Raw genomic sequence first — 21,334 nt, 5'->3', positions numbered from 1 at the left:
TGCTCTTCAGGTGACAATTGGCCCCCTTTAGCTAGCATTTAGTAATACGAACAGTGTATAAATGAATATAAGGATATATTCATTCCTTATTTTAGTTTACGATATATATCTTTATACTCATATACATACTATTTATATACTACTATATATTTACTTCACATATATACTGTAAAACCTCGAATTGAACGTGTTCAATGCTATTTTCAACACAATTTAATCCTTTTACTTATACTTTATTCCAAGATTTTAATAGCTACATCTAGAAGGACGCACATATCCACACATAAACTTTGAGAAATACCGTAAAACCTCTAATTGAACGCCATGGCGCTCTATTTTTCAACCCTTCCTCGATGATGACGGTCAATTGGAGGCGGCGTTCAAATAGAGCCTGGCGGTCTATTTTTTTAAATAGTTCGTCAGAGTTTTGGGATGATAAATTCAGTCCCTTTACAAACGAAGCGCATGTCGCCTATAATCTGCCCTCTTTTTCTGGTGGAGCAATATTAAGCCTTCTGGATGCAATAAATCTGGCAACTTACCTCCAACTTGTCAAATATCTTTTAATAAATATGCATTGAGAAACCAATAATTATCTCTACTAGTGTATATCTATTGCTTGCAATTAACCTGTGATGATATTATAGCATGTGTCTGGCTTTAAAATTTGTTTGAGCTTTCAATTTTTAATTCCATTTTAAATTTAAAGACACATTTTTATTTTATATGTACCAATGTTGCATAAAACCTCGTTGCACTCATTTATATGTTCGCTACAACTTGCAGCCAAAACTAGCTTATTTTGCGCAATATAAGAGGAGTTACAATCGTCGATAAATTGAAAGATCAGGTTACCGCAATGACACTATCAAATACATAATATGCTATAAATCTGCAAATTTACAAGTTATATAATGATAATCCATCAAATGCTGCAAAGCATCTTCATGAACAAGTGACATAAACGAACCATACTTATATTACATGCAGAAACAAAACTTAACATTTTTTATAACAAAAACATTTTCATCGTTTGCTCGGATAGCTGCATTCTGATTGTTGCTTTCAATGGAACAAATATCTTCTAGTTGTCCAATATCTTCCACAATGTTTTTGACCTCAACTCTTCTTCTGCACTGCTGAACTAGTCGATATTAACGGCCAAACAATTTTTGACAGAGCCAAACCTTTACGTGTTGCATTTACCACAAATGTAACGTGTAAAAGCTTTGCTCGTTGAACGTAACCTTCAGCACAAAACTTGCGAACCTTTTTTAATATATGTACCTCGAAGTATCAAGACCGTGTTAAACAAAAAACTGCTATTAGCCTAAGACAGTTTTAAATTATTTTTATGGTGTTGCTTTCAAAGTTTTAACGAAAACAGCGAAAAGCTTTGGAGTTGAACACCGAGAGAATTGATTGTTATTAATGTAAACAATTCATTATTAATAGGATTTTGTGGACACTTTTCTACTGATCACTTGATATTATGGGTTCATAAAGATCAGAGATAGTCAAAGTGGCGGTACAATAGAGGTGGCAATCAATTAGAGGTTTTATGGTACATATATCTTTATATATGTATACATATATATGAACCTGAATATAAAGATGTATATATATATGTATATATATATCGAACAAGTAAAACAATACTTATATACATGCACATACATACGTATGTACGTACATACATATAGATTTTCTCAGTGTGAGTATTCAACATAATTTACAACTAACAAATAAGTATTAGACTGTGGACCAGCAGAAAGATAGTCCCCCAAGTAGGTGACATCAAGAATAATAACTATTAGGAAACACATCCCAGGCTTTTGACAAACATTAAGCCTTTACGAAGTTACAAAAGCAATTAAATAAATTGTAAGACGATATATATATATATATATATATATATATATATATATATACACAATGTATATACCCAAACCAATAATATAGAAGCCAAACTTTATGCATCCTAAATGAATACGCTTGTATACAAACACCTGAACAAAGGACTTGTTTAATTTCAATAATCAAAAATTTTAAATGTTTTTACATTTATAAAATACATAGCTCACCAGCCTTAAAACAAGCAGATCACTGAAAAGAAGATTTTTGAAGGTAGATAACTTCTCTACTCCCTTCAGACTTCAATACATGAACTAATATCGACACCCTTATTAACTATGAAAATATTCTAAATATTTTCAAATAGTTTTAATAATCATATTTACAAGTAAATCAACTTTATCCTGCACACTAACTATCACCATGATAAAACTTGCAGTTTGGTTATAAGCATCAACAACCAGTGAGTGAATAGAGAAGGAGAGGAGCTATGGTAACCATAACTAAACACTTACGACTGGGTAAGTAGTCTTTACCAAGGATTTGGGAAATTTTATGTCTTTCCTTTCGTAGACGATCCAGTTCGTCGAGGTCGACATCCGTCTGCTCATCTCTCACAGTTGAGCAAATAGATGAAGAGCTCAATGCAGATGTGGAGACAGACCTATTAACATATTGCAAACTTTGCGATGAGAAAAAACAAAAGTCATTGGTCATTGCACCTGCATGCTCGCTAGAATTTTTTTATGGCCAACAGCTAGTTTTTCGTACAAAAATAACAGATTTGGGAAAAAGTAACAATTGTGAGGACTGTCAGGTATGTGCTGTCACTCCCAGGACAACATGTGTAAGCACGTGTTGTCCTGTTTGAGACATGTGCCTCGTATGTGTAAACGCATGAGTGCGTTTACACTCAAGGCCTTACAGTGGAACCCCGGAATAGAGCAGCCATAAGATATGGTTCTTCAAGTTACGATTTGGAATACGATGTTTTATCAGTACCCATTTATCGTATTTTCCTAAACTTACAATGTGACCAAAATATTAATAAGATGTTGATACATCAATGGCCGATATCCTCCCACAATGCCTGAGGGTGATATGAGCCGCTATTCAATGTTTACAGCTAGCTGTTATATGAATATTTACGGATAATGTATTTACGCTGTACATGCTTTCCAATGCTTATATCCAACTTTAATTCATTAGCCATGGGTCCAATGTTGCTAATGATAGTAAAGAAAGAAGCAAAAAATGGTTGCTATGGAAACGCAGCTAGACATTATAAAAATATTCAAAGGAGAAACAGATAAACGCCATCAGCAGAAAAAGGAAAGCCATGGATTAGTTTGAAAACCTTGGGAGATTTATTGCACAAAAAAAGCTTAAAAAAAGTTTTCAAAAGTCATCCTATGGCCAGAATTAATGACAGGTACATGGGTCATTAAATAAATATCTTGAGCAGTCTTCCAAAAACAGGCTTTTTTGTGTACATGTTTCTTCAAAATATAAAAATCAGGAAAGCAAAGGCGTTAAGAGGCCTGCCATATGGGGATTTAAGCTCATGAGCCCAAACCCGAAACAGATTAACGCTATATCCCTAGGTTTCGCTGTATATGCTAGCTCTGATGAGAAGTCTACCAAATAGCATATCTAGTATATCATATCATAACTAGTATATCATAACTAGTATATCATAACTAGTATATCATAACTAGTATATCATTAACATATGGAACTACTTAAAGTAGCAGAAGAGGTTCAATGAATATGATGGCAGCTTATGACCAGTAGGTCGGTGGTTTTAGTGACACTAGGAGCATTGTTGGTGTCCGGAAGCGCTTTCGACTGAAACTGCCCTTGAGTAAACAGTGACAATAAATCCTTCACCAAAAGCAAAACCATTTGCGGGGTGACTTGTTAAAGTAGAGTCAATTGACGCTCTGTATGTTGGTTGCATTAACTCAGCCAGAATATCTGACCAGAATTTTATTTATTATTAATACCCCCTATATTAAAAAACAGTAACAGAATTTAGTACTTGCTATACAGTTATTATTTTAGAGTTTGCATGAGCGACAATTATTTTTAGTAAAAAAACTTTTTGTATTCTAGAAGAGTTACACCTAAGAAGAGGTATTATCGATTCGAATCCATACACATGCCATGCCTCACTGTACATGCCTTCGCAAAAACTTTGTAAAGCAAAATGGCGTCGAATTCGTTCGGACATTCCCGATTTTATGATTCTGAGTGGGAAAAACTACGAATCCATTCATGCCTGAAAACCCAGTAAATGAGTGAATGTTCCAATTAGTGGTGCATTCGACATCTAAAGATTGACCTTTGACCTGCTACCAAAAGGCGTGTTGAATTTGATTGCTTAACTATTCACTCCTCTAGTTACCATTTTTCATTGTAGACAATCTATTCATAGACGACTAGTTTAGGTGGCAGAAAATTTGCATTCTTATTGGCTAGTGATCTTTCATATTACTGAGTACGTACTTTTCGGACTATTAGCCGCTACTTTTTTCTGACGATGTGAGCCATGCGGCTTATATAAGGGTGCGGCTATCCTGTGGCTTTTTCTTTCATCGCTAGGGCGCATTAACCAGAATCTCCGGTAAGTGTGCCTAGCGGTGAAATAAATTACAAAACAATGCCTAACGGTACTGTTCCGCTAGGCACTAGGTTAAAAAGCGTCGGCTAATACGGAACAGTGCCGTTAGGCACTGTTCCGTTTTAAACAGCAAAGTTGCTGCCATGTTAAAAAGGACTGTCCTGAGTTCTGCGGCCTATACAAAGGTGCGGCTTATGTATTGTTTTATTATCGTTTTTTGGAAAATAAAGCAGATGCAGCTTATATAGGGGTGCGGTTTATAGTCCGAAAAGTACGGTATATAACCGAGTGAACTTGTTAACTAAGCTCGTGTATAAATACTGCAGCTGTTGATGTGGCTAGTGCTAAGGCAGCCCTAAAATACAATAAAAGCTGATAGAGAGAAGATGAGCTCACCTTTGTAGTAAGTAGTCTGAACCCACTCCGGGACTGATAGAGCATGTTGTTGACACAGGACGTGGTGAGAGAGCTGTCAAATATTAACACAAGAATCAAATTTAGAATTTTATAGAAACTTGTTGGAATTAAAGTGACAAAAATGTTCAAATAGACCACCCTAAAGACAAAGACACTCACAGACAAAGTAAATAGCTATGAGCATCTACTGACATCTGCTAACATGGACTGTCAGTTTCTCACATCTCATGTTTAAATTTATTTGACTGAACCAAAAAAGTTTTAATCAAAAATGTATCAATAATAGAGACTATTATTATTATAGAGACTGTATCAAGAATAAAGACAATAATATTTCTGAAAAACTAATCAAGCAAGTCCACCACAACTTGCTAACAGCGCTCAACATAGACAGGCAAGTTTGAGTAGGAATCCAACCAAACAAAAGCTTTTAATTCAACTAATAACTGTTAGTCTGCAAAAATAAGCGATTGAATGTCGAACTAGAAAATTGAACCACTGATTTCCACCTGCCTGATCATGCCGGTATTCTTTATGTCAAACCTGTTTGCAAACATGACATTAACAAAAATGTTCTGTTACCTGCATCACATGTCAGACTATCATTAGCTGGCCGAGGCACCTGGCTTGCAGCGCTTACTGAGCTTCCATATCTAGCCAGTGTTGCATCAACTGAGTTCAGTAACTCCTGGATTTGTGCTTTCCTGTAGTAACCACCAAATTTCGAAATATGAACAAAGAAACCGTTTAAACAACACCTCCTCAAAGCTAATGAACAATTGTTTTAATCCTTCATTTTTTTGTGACGTCATTTTATCGTTGTCGGCCATCTTTATAGACAATTTTACCGTTGAAAACACGAAGCTTTTGTAATGAATTTTTGAAAATGATACTTTGCAATTTTTTTTATTATAGTATCAAAACGACACCAAAAAGTACTATTGAATAAAAGAAAAACGATCGTTTTCTACAAATATGGCAGCTTTTTTATGAACGAGCGCATGTGTAAACGATTTGATGACGTCAAAAGAGTATAATAGGAGTAATGTCCGTCAACACACATGGAGGTTGGAAGATCACTTTGCATTCTAAGGGATTTGAACCTAAGACATTCTACTTTGTTACCCTCGTGCTACCCCCTGTCCCAATCATTCAGCTTCCTGAGTTTCATTACCCTCGCGCTACCCCCTGTGCCAATCATTCAGCTTCCTGAGTTTCATTACCCTCGTGCTACCCCCTGTCCCAATCATTCAGCTTCCTGAGTTTCATTACCCTCGCGCTACCCCCTGTGCCAATCATTCAGCTTCCTGAGTTTCATTACCCTCGTGCTACCCCCTGTCCCAATCATTCAGCTTCCTGAGTTTCATTACCCTCGCGCTACCCCCTGTCCCAATCATTCAGCTTCCTGAGTTTCATTACCCTCGCGCTATCCCCTGTGCCAATCATTCAGCTTCCTGAGTTTCATTACCCTCGTGCTACCCCCTGTCCCAATCATTCAGCTTCCTGAGTTTCATTACCCTCGTGCTACCCCCTGTCCCAATCATTCAGCTTCCTGAGTTTCATTACCCTCGTGCTACCCCCTGTCCCAATCATTCAGCTTTAGGGGTTTCACAATTATTATACAGATAGTTATTCTCTGTGCACTATGGAGACACCTGACGATCTCTAGCGGCTGTTGAAACTGCCAGGGTACAACCGACTGTAATGTGCAGATATTGAATGCCTTAACTAAACATGTCATAGCATCTTGTATTCTTTTATTGAATGACAACAAGAAACACCAACCAAGGATGCCGTGGTGAAGGAAATAAAGATTACCTTGACTGGGATTTCTGACCCTTCTGTGAACGAGGTGAGACAGCAGAGTCTGCACCACTCGATGTGGGTGGCTGATTTTTACCAAATACATCTGTAAAAAGATTATACGAGTGACAAAAGCTACGGCTAATATAACTGTTGCAATGCCGCACTGGCCATTCAAGCTACGGCTGATATAACTGTTGCAATGCCGCACTGGCCATTCAAGCTACGGCTGATATAACTGTTGCAATGCCGCACTGGCCATTCAAGCTACGGCTGATATAACTGTTGCAATGCCGCACTGGCCATTCAAGCTACGGCTGATATAACTGTTGCAATGCCGCACTGGCCATTCCAGCTACTGCTGATATAACTGTTGCAATGCCGCACTGGCCATTCAAACAATAAAATAAAAGCAAAAAAGTTCACTGCTAAAATTTTCGTAATGGCGGAAGATTTGATTGGACTAGAAAAATTCACCAGGTGAGTTTGAAGTCTCAATATATTTCCTTCCACCATGAACTGAGTGAGCAAAACATTGTGAAAAATAATTGGTTTACCAGCGACTCCTTCTGTGAACAGTGGATCAGCAAAGGCTTCCATAGAGTGTGTTTTAGTCATCTGTGTTCCTGATGGCTCATAAAACTCATACCCAGGCATAGGAAGAGCTTCTGTGGAATCTTGTGCATTAACAGATTCTTTTGTCTTGTGACCAGCTGCAGGTTTTTTGGCAGAAGAACTTTTTTTCGCAGGGGATCTTGCTTTTTTACCTTTTTTGACAGGAGCATCCGCTGTTCCACCATGCTTCACAGACCTTCGTGATGCATGATCCGCTGCGGAAGGTAGTTTGGACTTTGAACCTTTTGCTTTTGCTTTACTCGAAGCGGCGGGTAATTTCAAGGCATCTGATGATGAATCAAGCGAAGAACACGAGTCTGACCCACAAGAACTGCTCAGTCCTGGAGGCGCGAGTGCAGCATCAAAGAGCCGAACACTTTCGCAACCACTGCAGGTGAGGCCTTCCCGAAGCATAGCCAGAACATCCTAAGAAAATAGTAAAGTCTTGATAAATAACTGTGCTAGGGAGAAATCTCAATATCAGCAGGTGACAGACACGGCTTTTTGAAAAACAACATAATACAATTCCATTTTCGAATCGACGCTACTGACTAATAAATATACATACATATGTAATGTATCGTCGTATATAGCATAGCAAAGTCCCGTATGTATGTATATATATATATATATATATATATATATATATACGGGTTTATATATATATATATAGTCCCGTATGTATGTATATATATACGGGTTTAAATATATATGTATATATATACAGGTTTATATATATATGTATATATACGGCTTTATATATATATATATATACGGGTTTATATATATATGTGTATATATATTGCTATATATAATATATGTATTGCTATATATATAATATATATTGCTATATATATATAATATATATATATTGCTATATATATATAATATATATATAAACCTGTATATATAAACATACGGGAGTTTGCTATATATATACAATATATATATAAATATATAGTGTATAGATATACAATAATATTTACCACAAAAAAACTTTGCTTAGCTAAATTTTAAACCTTTTCTACGCTTGCCAATGAAAAACACCAATCAACAGTTGCGCTCCAGAATTAAGAAAACAAAGCGACTATTAACAGATAATTCCATTGTAATCATACTATTATATGTAAGTTGAAATTAATAAATAATCCCAAAAGGTTCGGAATAAATACTTCTAGAATAATCATGAGTTCAAATGAGAAAGCAACACCGACAATAGACAGAAGGCAGGCAGGCAGTCAGAGTGATTGGAAACATTTGACAAATAGTGACATTCTCAAAGCCTGCATCGATTATTGAGCAGAAATCACAAGTACAATAATTACTAGAGGTACAAATCAGTAGTAATATTAAAATGTTTATTATTATTAGTTCCAAACCAGTCAGAATTAGATGGGAGATTAAAAGAAGAGAAGGAATGGACAATATACATAGCCTTTTACCGGTTCAGAGTGCCACTTGGACATTCCCTGATTGAACAAAGGAATCTATTAACTTGAGGCATAATAAGGTAGCTATGGAAAAGTTTAAAAATAGATCTAACCCAAATAAAATATGAGTGAAAACAGACCCCATTTAAACCCAAGATAGCAATGTATAACATATATGTAGCAATATATATACAGTGAAACACGGATAACTCAAACTTCAAGGGACCGAGCAAAAGTGTTCGAGTTATTAGAGCGTTCAAGTTATCAGGACAGTCATAAGTGCACGTATTTATCAGTAGATACATGTGCATATACAAAATATATATCAATCAAAATCATAGATTGCTTGTTGCAAGTTAAAGAATAGAGAAAGCATAATATTATTATGCTTTATTAGTTATCTTGAGGTGTTGACTGATGTTCTAAAAAAAGAATCAAGGAGATTGACCCTCTAGAAGCTGAGATATAGACAGCCAAACACAGGTCTACCTAATAAAGAATCAGAGGAAAACCCTTCGAAAATCCCGAAAACTATGACGTATAAAATCGACTTAATGGTCATGTGCCGGAGTTGCGCACCCTTACCGCCGTTACTTATAATGATTGTTTTGGCTACGAGATGAGAAACGCTTCTCGCGATAGTAAATAATTTACATACTAGCTCTGGTTTCTCAGGAAAATCATCCAAACATTGTGTGGTAAAGGCATTTGCCCACAACCCCTCGCCATGATTTTTTAAAGCAGAAGAGCAGATTTTGACTATTGTGCTTCAAATTTTAACTCGATCTCCACGGATATGCTCCGAAGATCATCTGTTCAACGAACGGCGCGTGTATAGTCTATATGCGATATCCGCGATTGCAGTTGGTTTAGAATACGAAATAGGAATGGGACTTTTTGTTGCTTCATCATTTTTCTACTGTGTATCTACTGCAGCATTCAGTTGATTTTCATGATTATCGTCACTATTAACAGACTGGAAGTTCACTACAGCCATAATCTTAAAAAGACTAACTTGACCGTGCTGCTCTTGCTATAAGAAAAGAAAACGATAACTTTTGCTTTGATTTTTCTATTGATCTATTATCTTATCTATGATTATTTTTTATGATTTATATAATATTCATAATGCATATTATACAAAATAATAATATAACTGCGTATAGAATAAATGATGTAACTAATATAATTTGTAGAAAATTCCAAATGATAACCGAGATTGATGTAATTGATTCTATTTATTAGCTATAGTTAAAAAAATCTGAACAACGCTAAAGATGAGTCTGAATAGGGAAGCTAAGTAGGAGAACAACAAAACTGAGCTGAACTAGCAAGATAGCGAAATAATAGATGCGTGTAATTATTTTATGCTAAAACTAATCTACACGTCAGAGGGACTGGTTCGGAATTCTAGGAGCGATGATTGTTAGGCCCAATTTGATTGTTCTATACTTCCAGGGATTAAACCAATTAAAACGCCGTGATTGTTATAGGAGAGCGCATTAGTTGACTTAATTGACCAATGACACACAAGTCGATTTCATACGTCATATATTGATGATTACCAAAACACTTTTGTTTTTTGGTAGACCTGTGTTTGGCTGGCTATATCTCAGCTTCTGGTTGGTCAATCTCCTTGATTCTTTTTTTAGAACATCAGTCAACACTTCAAGATGAATAATAAAGCATAATAATATTATGCTTTCTCTATTCTTTAAAGGGCCTCTCGTGTGAAGTTTTAAATATTTTTAATCAGAAAGTATAGATATTTTTCTATCACTTGAGATTTGTTTGTTGTTTTAGGTGATGTCACTGCCAGGACATTCTCAGATTAAAATTGGCAAAACTTGATTGCGGTTAAAATGCTCAGAAAAAATACATACGTATTTTTCTACTGAGCGTTTTAACCAAGATCAATTTTGCAGTAAGTCAGTTATTACAAAACTGCTTTACTATTAAAAACCCATTATCAATTTTGCCGATATTACTTTAAAGTTATCCAAATTTTACCTCGCTTTTCTTGCTTTCGGAGGGCTTATCGCTAAGCGGATGTTTGGTAAAATTTGATTTTTGCAAACCTTTAGAAAAGTCGTTAATGAAAATATTTGCCGATTTTGGTAATAACGAGGCCTAAGAACTACTAAAAGTCGATGTTTATCTTTATGGCTTGGAATAAAGTGATATTCTAAAGCGATAGTAACAACTAACAACCGTCTCGGTAGCCGTTTGGCAAAAAACTGTTCGAGTTAACGGAGTTTCGGTCGAGTTATCTAAAGCCATTTATCATTACGTGGGAACGGACCAAGCAAATCCATTCGAGTTAACCAAGTGTTCGATATATCCGAGGGCGATTTATCCGAGTTTCACTGTATATAGCAATATATATATATATATATAACGATATATATATAACAATATATATATAACAATATATATATAACAATATATATATATATAACAATATATATATATACAAAATATAACAATGTATAATATGATCCGGGAACAACATAAAAAAGAAACTACATGGATAAACTCAGAATATTTAATTCAAGATTGGTTAGAACCAAAACAACCAAATCCCATGTTCTGTAACCAACCAGACCGGTCAGATAAGCATTATTACCTTGATTGAAGACCGGGAAGGCCTCTTAGAAAGTTTACCAAGTGAAGCCAACTTGGTCGACTTTCTTTTCCGAGAGTCTGTCTTAGCAGCGAGATCTGTAGTACTCGTCTGCATGTCAAACTTCAAGGGAGGCATTGGAGAGTGAGCCAAAAGAATCTTTGGAAGTTCCTGCAAAAAATACCAATGTATATAAAATATCTAAAGAAAAAGGCATTATTAGTGACTAAATGGGTTGTGAGCTGGTTAGAGATGATTGCTAAGATGAGTTCAAAACCTGGAAAGTCAAACATAAAAAAAGAAGATATTTTATTCCTATGTCAAAAACTGTTAGACGTTGGAGCAAATATTCTTATGACAGTATTTTGTATGATTCATTCCAAAGGTGAAAAATGATGATGAACACTTCAAATAGTTAAATATATATAATTAAAACTAATACATTTCAAATAAATAAGAAATAAATTTAAAAGTTTAAATTCCATGTAAGGCTAAATTTCAGAAGCCATAATACATGTAGGTAAACAGACACTTTTATTGCTACCTTAGTTTAAACGCGTGCATGAAAGTGTAGCCTCAGTAATACTCAAGTTTGGTGATGGGTTGAGTAGTAACTTACTCCATCTTAAGCTAGCTAAAGTTATTTTATACCTACTGTATTCTTTTTATATCTTATTTTTAATTTTAATGAGCATTTATGCTTTTAATCACAAAACTGTAATCTTTTGAAATCGTTTTCGACAAGATTTTATAATAATTAGCTCGGATGTAACGTCAAACGCTTTCTCAAATTTTAAACCATATGTCAAATAATTTGTAAGGTGGGAAAGTGTTGCGGAAGTTAATGTCTGATTGTATCTGCTTACTGCCTTAAGATGAACTCCCACCAAAGATTAGACAAGTCAAATTAATTACCTTTGGAAAAAAAACTTTAATGAATTAGTATTTTATGGGCGCACTTTCTGTGTGATAAACCGAAGCAGCAGCAATAACACACCTTTTAACAAACCTTTTTAAATCACCAAAAGACCTATTGGTGATTGATTATTGGTGATTGTGATTGATTATTGGTGATTGTGATTGATTATTGGTGATTGTGATTGATTATGCATAACAGAAACTTCAAGCCAGAGTGAACTCAGCATCAAATTACAGCACAGCGAACTGCTAACTAAGTCTTGCATAAAATCACCATAAAGTGCGCTGCCATTCCTCTCCATAAAATACACGCTATATGAACTTGCCAGTTCTGTTTTACAAAAGAGCAAAATAAATTAAGCTGCCAGATGTGATTCACACAAATGTAAAACAGAGTGAATTGTCAGTCCTATCAGCAGCACCGCGTACTGCAAGGTGAGGCCTTAAAAAAGCGCATGAGAAGGGAGCGGTGGAGCTGTCTTTGAAACAGGTCACACCTCAGTGAACTGCCAGCTCTATTTTACAAAAAGACATCGCAAAGCTGCCAGCCTTGTCAAATCCAAAAACACAGCCAAATAAATTACTTTGCGAGAGAAGCAAAAGAGAAAGAATAATTAAGGAGATTGCTTCATCGGAAACATAAAACAGAAAACTGCAGAACTTGTCTTGCCTGCTATGGGTTACAAGAGGGCACCACTAAGAGATTACAATAGAGTAGAGTGAAAGACTGTTATGAAAGTAATTTCATGTAAATTCTCCAAAGCAGGCCTCCAACTTACCCCAAAATTTGTCATGGTGGTTACATCCAACTTCTGGAGGTCCTGACTCTGTCCATCTAAAAAAATAGAGAACTTTGTGAACTGGGATTATGAGATGTTAAAATCGCAAATCTTAAACCTCTCTAACATAAAAACACAAATGCAAAGTTTATAATCTGAGTTTATAAGATGGTTTTAAAATTACAAATTTGAGAAAGTTCACCATAAAAAACGAATAGACACTTTGTTGTTTGGCGTGTCCAATTATCTCACTGGCCTTTTGAAAATAAAAACAAAATTCAACAAAACACCTAGTTTTGAAATTTTAAAGAAAGCATTTGAGCCGATCATATAAATTCAATGAAAATATTCTGGATAGTAAAAGTAACCAGAAACCATGAACTTTTATGGTACGTTAGATGAAAACTCTGACCATGTCCAACAGTAACTAGGAATATATGCTAGAAAATAATGAGCAAAATCTGATACATTTTTAAGACAATAGCAAAGTCGTTATGCAACGTTCAAATACTGACCACCTGATACATTCAAAACATCTGTTTGAGAAGCCCAAGATCTGTGCAACTGTGCTGCATTATTGTCGGAAAAGTTCGGGTCTGCCAGAGTTTGTACACCGGTGTTGTAATGCTCCTTTGGACTAGAGGCTGCCGCCAAATCACTTGTTCCGTGCACAAACTCTTCAACGGTGTTCGGGGCCAAATTGTCAAAAGGTCTTGTCTGTACTGCAGCCTGTGATTGGCGCAGATGGTTGGCATCTACTAACAGGTGGTCTTCATAGACCACACACGCTTGAGTCTCAGCATCGGCTATATTATGTGGATCAACAGTGACATATAGAGGCACAGAGTTATTTGGACTTTGGTCAGTTGGACTCGCAGAGCTAATCAAAGGCATAGTAATGGATGAGTTCACCCCATAAGTTTGAACCTCCACATCTGATTGGTGCAAATTATTAGGGCTATGTTGACAAGAAAACTGAACTGCGGTGTCTGTGGGATCTGTTTGGTAAGGTAAGGAGAAGGACCCAGAGACCGGAGACTGGAAAGCAACTGGAGAGCTTGAAGCACCTTCTGCAACCTGCACACCCATGTCCCTTAAATTCATCTCTCTTGGAGCTGTAGGCGTAAAACCACTACTTTCTGGGCCAATTTGCTCAGCCTCTGTCTTAGACTCTTTTTTCTCAGGTCGGACTGAGTCAAAGACGATGCCATCTAAAGAACTGTGCTGTAACCCAACTATTGTCTGACTTTCTGTTAAAAGAGCTGAAGAATCATGATCCCCATGACTGTTCTTTAACCACTCTGCGACCTTTACACTGGATTTATCAGAAGTAGGTAAATCGGCTTTGCTTAAGTTTGGTGTCTCAACTTTCCCAACTTTACTCTCTTCTTGTTGATCATCTAAAACACCGTGGAAATTACATATTGATAATAAAGAAGTCATTCGATCTACTATACAATATGCATAGCACGTTTTCATACCACATGAATTAAGCTAGTATATAAAGCATGGTTGTCGAAATGATGAAGTGTTATGTGATGATGTAACAACTGAACTGAGTTTTGATTGTGCAAGCATACACTTTAGTTTTATAGCTAGTCTTTACACAAGATTTAGTTTTGTGTATGATTAAAGAATGTAACTTGTGATTTAATAATAATAAAGATTATATCTATCTTCTTTTTGTTACACATGTTATAGCAACACCTTGAACAAGCAAATGATTGAATGTTTCATAGTTTATACAAAATTTTGCTTGTATGTTTTTTAAATCAATACAAAACGATTTGTTTGCTTTCGGATAACATTTACTGTTCAAATACGTGAATTATTAAATAAATGTATCAATGACTTTGGATAGTCTCCAAAATCCCTTTCCACACATTACATTCATCACGTGCTTTGATCTTCATTTACAGTTTTTGTAAGGAACCACTGACATCTTCATCCTGTTTTATACGTATTTAGGGCTCCCTAACTTGTCTTTTTGCTTGAGTTGCTAAAATACTGCCTCAAAACTTTTGAAGTCTCAAAATATTTCCTTCCACCGACTGAGCAAAACAATGTGAGAGATGATTGGTTTACCAGCAACTTGGTAAACTTCCTAATTACTACAAACTTCCTTTGAGTATTGTGTCCTGTTGCAGGTAATTGACTATTTCTTTGCTTATCAACATATCTGCTAGAAAGAAATCAACGGTTTGTTTTGCACACTTCGACGTAGATTAGGATTTCAGATGAGACTTTTCTGCTGTCAGACGAAGTGTCAGTAGTGCACAGTCTTTTACAGGAACCACATTCATCAATATACCATGAGTTATGGTAAAGTGGGAGCCTTAAAAATGTTTATTCATAAACAATAGGATGGGTTGAGTTGGTTAACATTGACATTATGAAAGTGTTAGAACACAGCAGCTTCTAACAATCGAGCATGAACACGATGAACACAATATTATGAGTTGATGAATGCTTAGCCAAGTGTCAAGCGATCTACCATCCAGTAGAACTCTACTAGCCTCTTCATCCAAGTTAACTAAAAAACTAATTCAGTTCAACATATTTGGTGTAAAACTGGCAGTCTGTTTGACCTCTCCCAAAATAGCATTGAGTGTGCCCCTTGATGTGGCGCAACCTTGTTGCAAAGGTATGATCTTCCATGAAAGGATGTACCCAATCAATGACATGAAATGATCAATGAGGCAAGCAAGTCCTCAAATAATGTTGCAAAAAAGCAAAGCACAACACAGAAACAACAGACATGTGGCTTCTGCAAGATAAATCGAAAGAGGAAACAGTAAAAATAGCCTGTTGAAGCCCACTGCCAGGGTTATTTAATGAAGACATCTGTACTGAACTGACCACTTCATAAAAAGACCATTTGGCATAACAAATATTCGTGTTTATTTGCTGGTTGTCTCATATCAGACTTTGTGATGGCATCTGAGAAAAACAAGAACGAATATAAGGCCAACAGACGGACACGTATAAAACTTGGCTCCCATGATCCATCTGTGGTCTCGGTCCCGATAGATTAGCGAATATTGGTAAAATAGTATCTACATGGTGTGTGTGTGTGTGTGTGTGTGTGAGTCTCTGATCGCAGAATGTGGTGTGATGAGAATTTATGGTAATGATGGGTGATAGTTTAAGAAGATTGTGCATTGCCCTGCGCCCACAATTATACTGTCAGAAGATTGGTAAAGATACTTGAAGATTCTTGTTAATGTAATCATAAGACAGAGCGATAACTAGACAATGACTTCTGAAAATGTGTTCTTCTCTTACAAGAGATGTGAAGATCTGTTTATTACTATAAATTCTTACGCTGTATATGGCTACTAGTATGAGTGAATATGTGCAGCTAAATCTTTGGGTGACAATAGCCCAAAGAGAAAGTATAAGCGAGCGTTTGTATACACCATTTTAGAAATAATTAAATGATACAGACGTAAATTAGAAGTGCTAAATAAAAAAAAAAACTAGAATTATGGTTGACAGAAAATGTATGACTTTCTGTCAACAACAATCTAAGACAAATCTCTCAGAAGAACATGAGGTGTGAAAGTTTGTTACAGGCAAATAGTGTAGATTCGTGGCTGTATGGCTACTTGAATTTGTGAATGTGTGCGTGTGGTTGAGAATGTACTACTTCTTAGGCAAATGCGCATGTGTGTACGTGTGTGAATGCGTGTATGTGCATGTGTGTGAATGTGTGTGAATGCGTGTGCATGCGCATTTGTATGTATGTCTGTGTGATCATACACCAAAAAGAATGTGTGTTTGTGTCACAAAACTTTATTCCTAAAATAACTAAATAAAACAACAATTAAATGCGAAATTTGCAAAAAGCGGGAAGATTGGTATAATGGGATTGCGTATAGTTTCTAATACAAACATGAATACGTCTAATAGACTACCATGTAAAGAATTTGATTGGCATTGTCTTTAGCCATTACTTGAACCAGCAAATTATTAGATAGTCACGCTATTTTTGGCAAACTATAGCGTAAGCATTTAAGACGTTAAGAGGGTTAAGACGGCTCCAAACCATAGAAATAAAAATAAGCAGTACTTGAATAAAATAAGAGATAAAGTCACTAATATTTATAAGTATGCAACCAATCAGAGACCCTTTAACAGATTCTTCACTATTCGACTTCTTTTCTTGTCTAATAATCTTAATTTCATTGAACAGCGATGATGAAATTGTTAGAGAAATAATACATGGAACAAATTTTTTCACTTGTTATAATTGTCGCTTGTAACAATTGTAAAGAATAAAAAAGGGTTGAAAGTTGATCTAAACGTGAAACAGTCAAATCTGTTTTACAAAGAACCTCTCACTGCAGCTGGTATTAGAAATTCTAATAGTTATCAGCTGTGAAGTCAAGGACAAAATACTAACGCAAAAGCGAACGATCCTAACGCAATGACTTTTATCCAACCATTTCTCACATTTTGGATACAAATATATATATTTTGCCAAAACTTCAGGAATTTTTGTTCTTTTTGCGAGAAATGATTTTATTTTTGGGGTGAAATGAGTCAGTTAACAGTGCAATTATTGCAGTGCTTCTCACAGCTGTCACATTTGAGTGTCTGTCTAATGGCCAAAAGCGAATCAGAATCATAATTAAATATTTCGAATTCCTTGATATAAACATTAGTCAAATGATGTGATATTGACAAAATGGCGTATGCGGAAGATGGCACGCTCTATTCAATTCTACAAAAACTCTCAAGCAAAGCAAAAGAAAACCTTCCAGCATGGACCGCAGCATTTTTTCTTCATACCTTTAAATTGATTGGCCAGTCCATTCTGGATTCCACTGACTTCACTGATTAGGGTACGCTCCAGCTCACTTTCCATTCTTAAAACAGAAAGTGTGTATATAAAGACTTTAGGTATTAACCTAATTCGCACTGTGTGTCCATGCTTCGAATGGGTTCGATGTTGCTTCCACTTCAAATCACAAAAAAACGAGAAAATCCGAACGCAATCGACACCATTATCTGTGAGAAAGTGAGACTACTTGACTAGAATTTGACTTTAACAACTTTTAAGGAATTGGAAATATTTCCAATTCATCTTGGAAATATTGCGACTCTACGAATCTTTGAAACAATCGAGTCGGAATTTGTCGGCAGCGGGCAACGCCGAACCCATTCAAAGCATGAAAATAAAGCGAATAACAGCAGAATCACAACTGATGGATGTGTTCAAATGATCAGTCAAAAAAACTTAACAACCGACCGAACCTTTTGTGACACAGTTAAACAAGTGTGGGATGCCCGGGTGAATCCTAAAAAACTGGTCTTTTAATCATAAACGCAAGAACATTTTTAGTGTGAATGGTAACAGTCTAAAAGTGGTTTTCAGAATCTTTCAGTTCAACTGTTGGCTATGTCAAGTAGAAAAACATGGTTTTCTAAACCAATTATGTCATGTATCATATTGTAACAAGACATCCATGGTAGTGTTGAACAGACCAGTATAGACAGCAAAACAAAGCATCGGTTTCCGACAAAATCAGCAGTATTGGTTCGTGTTAGAAACACTTTTACTTGAGGAAGAATTGCCCAAAATTTTAGTAGATTTTATCAGAAAGTATTGGTAATATTCTATTATTCACGGTTGTTTTTTATGTTTGAGGTTATCTGACTGTCAAGATGTTTCAAGATTAAAATTACTAAACCTTATTGCAGTTAAACGGTTCAGATCAAGTGAAAGTGTGATTATGTCATTTATAGTTGCGAAGAGACTGATAGAATAGAGACCCATAACATTGCAACTTGAACGCAATATCAACAATAGCAACCGGTAACGTCATTTCGCAGGTGATTTTCTTTTGAGCATTTTAATCGCGATCAAGTTTTGTCGATATTAATCTTGAACCATCTCCAGCAGTCAGATCACCTCAAACATAAAAAACAATCGCAAGTGAAATAAAAATCTCCATACCTTCTAATAGCATCTACTAACATTTGTGCAAATTCATCTTCACCTCTCACATCATCGGTGACCTTTGCTAGCAATAAGTACATTTTCTGCATTTTGGTAAGTTAACAGAATGATAGCGAAATTAATTGCTATTTTTGTGGTGAATCCAAATAAAGAAGTACCACATGAAAACGACCTTGAACCTGCAACTTAGATGGGTGATATAAAATCGAAATTATTATTGAAAAACCGTGAGTTTATATAAAACACTGTGCAGTAAACGTGTTCGACTGGTTTACAATTTAATGATATCAAGTCATCAGTCTATCAGTGAAATCACTTACTCAGATGGCCCAGACACTTGGTTGACCAACTGCATATATTTCTCTATCGCTTCATCCTCTGGCTTGGTCTCCCCGAATAAAAGTGCCTCCATCTCTGTCATCCTACTTGACTGCTGCCTCTGTTCCGCCACCAACATTTCTTCATCAACTTCCTCGCTCTCCAAACTCCTTGCAGGTGATTCAGATACTTCATTAATGCAGACTTCCTCCACAATTGCTTCACTCCCTGAAGTATTGCGGTTGATCTCTTTCTGACAGTTAGCAGAAGGATCCAGAATGATTGGTGAAGCGTTTGAATCGATCAGGAGATCTGATGTTTTCGATTCCACTGGAGGCATATCATGTGTTTCTTCTTGATCGGATAAATGTGTTGGTAGAACAAGTGTAGGACCTGGGTCTAGTGTAGCACAAGGAGCAACTTCTGGCTGTTCAATCCACCTTAACTCTCCTCTCTGTGGCAGTCTAGCGGAGTCACCGGAAGAAAATGAATGAACAGTTTCTATATTATCATCTGCGTTGGACTCGCTGATGTCTGCTGAATGAATAGAGGAAGTCAGTGATGGTACTTCCAATAGGCATTTCCTATCACTTAATTCGTCCAAACCTCTTGGAGAAAACTCTCCATCCGAGAATGAAGTTTCCTTAGTGCTGCTAGCCATATCATCGTTGGCAACTCTAAATTCATCTTCCTCAGCAGCACTAACATTCAATCTGACACTGTTTGACTCGCCATAAAGATTTGGGTGGTCCTCTGAACTGACAGTGATGTTCTCTTGAGGCTTTTCAAGAGCATCAAGTTGAATCTGGTTGACCTCCGCAACAGCGGAAGAAACAGGGTCAGTAACATCAAGAGCTGCTGCCTTATTTATATTTTCTATAGACTTGATGTCTTCCTGGACCCCTTTAGTCTCCCCATGAGTGCGAGATTCAGACGACCGGGGTGAGTCAGGTTTAACGAATAGGTTCGGCTCTGATTGGCTGGCTTGCCTGGTTAACGAAGGCTCCGTTTGCTGTAATAATAGTACTGGCCATTAGTAAGACATTATACATTGTAAGTTTATAACCACAAGCTCTGCACTACGCCTACCAAAACAAGCAGCACCATTTATCAAAAAGCACACGGTTTTATAAGCACCGTTAGCAAAGATTGAGCACATTACATCAAGAACTTGGCGCAAAGACAATGATATTTGTAGCAAATAGCTCTTATCCAGATGAGTACCGGCCCTGTATAAAAAAAACCTTGGAAATAGACAATAAAATTAACAAATGTAAGTTGCGTGCACCGAGCCCAACAAAACAATGTATATACAAACAGAAACTGAGCGACATGCAATGGAAACAGGAGACAGAAAGAGAAAACATCAGATCAAAGTTGTAGTTGAAATAATAAATTGAAAAAGCAAGGCACCAGAAGATTGACTGCTTAAATAGTCAGCGCAGACAGAAGAATTGAATAGGTACAAGGACAAAAAAGCAACGACAGAAGCCACAACACAACCTCACAAAACGACAACAGCTGAGCGAGAAGCCAAACAACCATGGTAAGCAAAGCAACCAATGATTGACAACCATGGTAAGCAGAGCAACCAATCATTGACAACTGCGGTGAGCAGAGCATCCAATGGTTGCTACACCAAACGAAAGCAGGTAAGAAAAACAGATATGCTTTAACAAAATTTTTCAGTCAACAGGCTTATCTTTTACGATTTGTTAAAATACTACTTAGTACTACATTGTAACTACTGGAAAATATTTTTGTGATGAAATAATATCTACAGTATTATTTGGTTTGTCACAAAATTTCCCCTAATTATCTAGGCATTCATCATTAGTAATTAGTCGCACCCGTTATGCAGCAGCAGTGATAATCATAGAGTTAAGCCAGAATCTTTACTATAATACGAGTCGTGCCCATGCATCTATCCATCCGAAGCCAAGCATATATGTTATAAAAAGGGTTTGCTTTCAAGTGTATTCAAACTTG

General features: G+C 36.3%; 1 protein-coding gene across 1 annotated transcript in view; it reads right to left on the bottom strand.

Moving 5' to 3' along the window:
• LOC137397384 (uncharacterized) overlaps positions 1-21,334 on the bottom strand; it is a 47,363-nt gene that overhangs the window by 14,725 nt on the left and 11,304 nt on the right. Inside the window, exons 12-21 of the mRNA XM_068083675.1 lie at positions 19,348-20,357; positions 17,857-17,933; positions 13,578-14,462; positions 13,063-13,118; positions 11,369-11,536; positions 7,255-7,738; positions 6,713-6,803; positions 5,477-5,598; positions 4,874-4,946; positions 2,370-2,518 (exon numbers count right to left, since the gene is read on the bottom strand). Of these exons, the coding sequence (XP_067939776.1) occupies positions 2,370-2,518; positions 4,874-4,946; positions 5,477-5,598; positions 6,713-6,803; positions 7,255-7,738; positions 11,369-11,536; positions 13,063-13,118; positions 13,578-14,462; positions 17,857-17,933; positions 19,348-20,357 (3,115 nt within the window). The remainder of the gene's footprint in view (positions 1-2,369; positions 2,519-4,873; positions 4,947-5,476; positions 5,599-6,712; positions 6,804-7,254; positions 7,739-11,368; positions 11,537-13,062; positions 13,119-13,577; positions 14,463-17,856; positions 17,934-19,347; positions 20,358-21,334) is intronic.

Source organism: Watersipora subatra, chromosome 5 (assembly GCF_963576615.1).
Source record: "Watersipora subatra chromosome 5, tzWatSuba1.1, whole genome shotgun sequence".
Classification (NCBI taxonomy): domain Eukaryota; kingdom Metazoa; phylum Bryozoa; class Gymnolaemata; order Cheilostomatida; family Watersiporidae; genus Watersipora; species Watersipora subatra.
The sequence above is the reverse complement of the archived record's forward strand: the minus strand, read 5'-3'. Positions and strand labels throughout refer to the sequence as shown.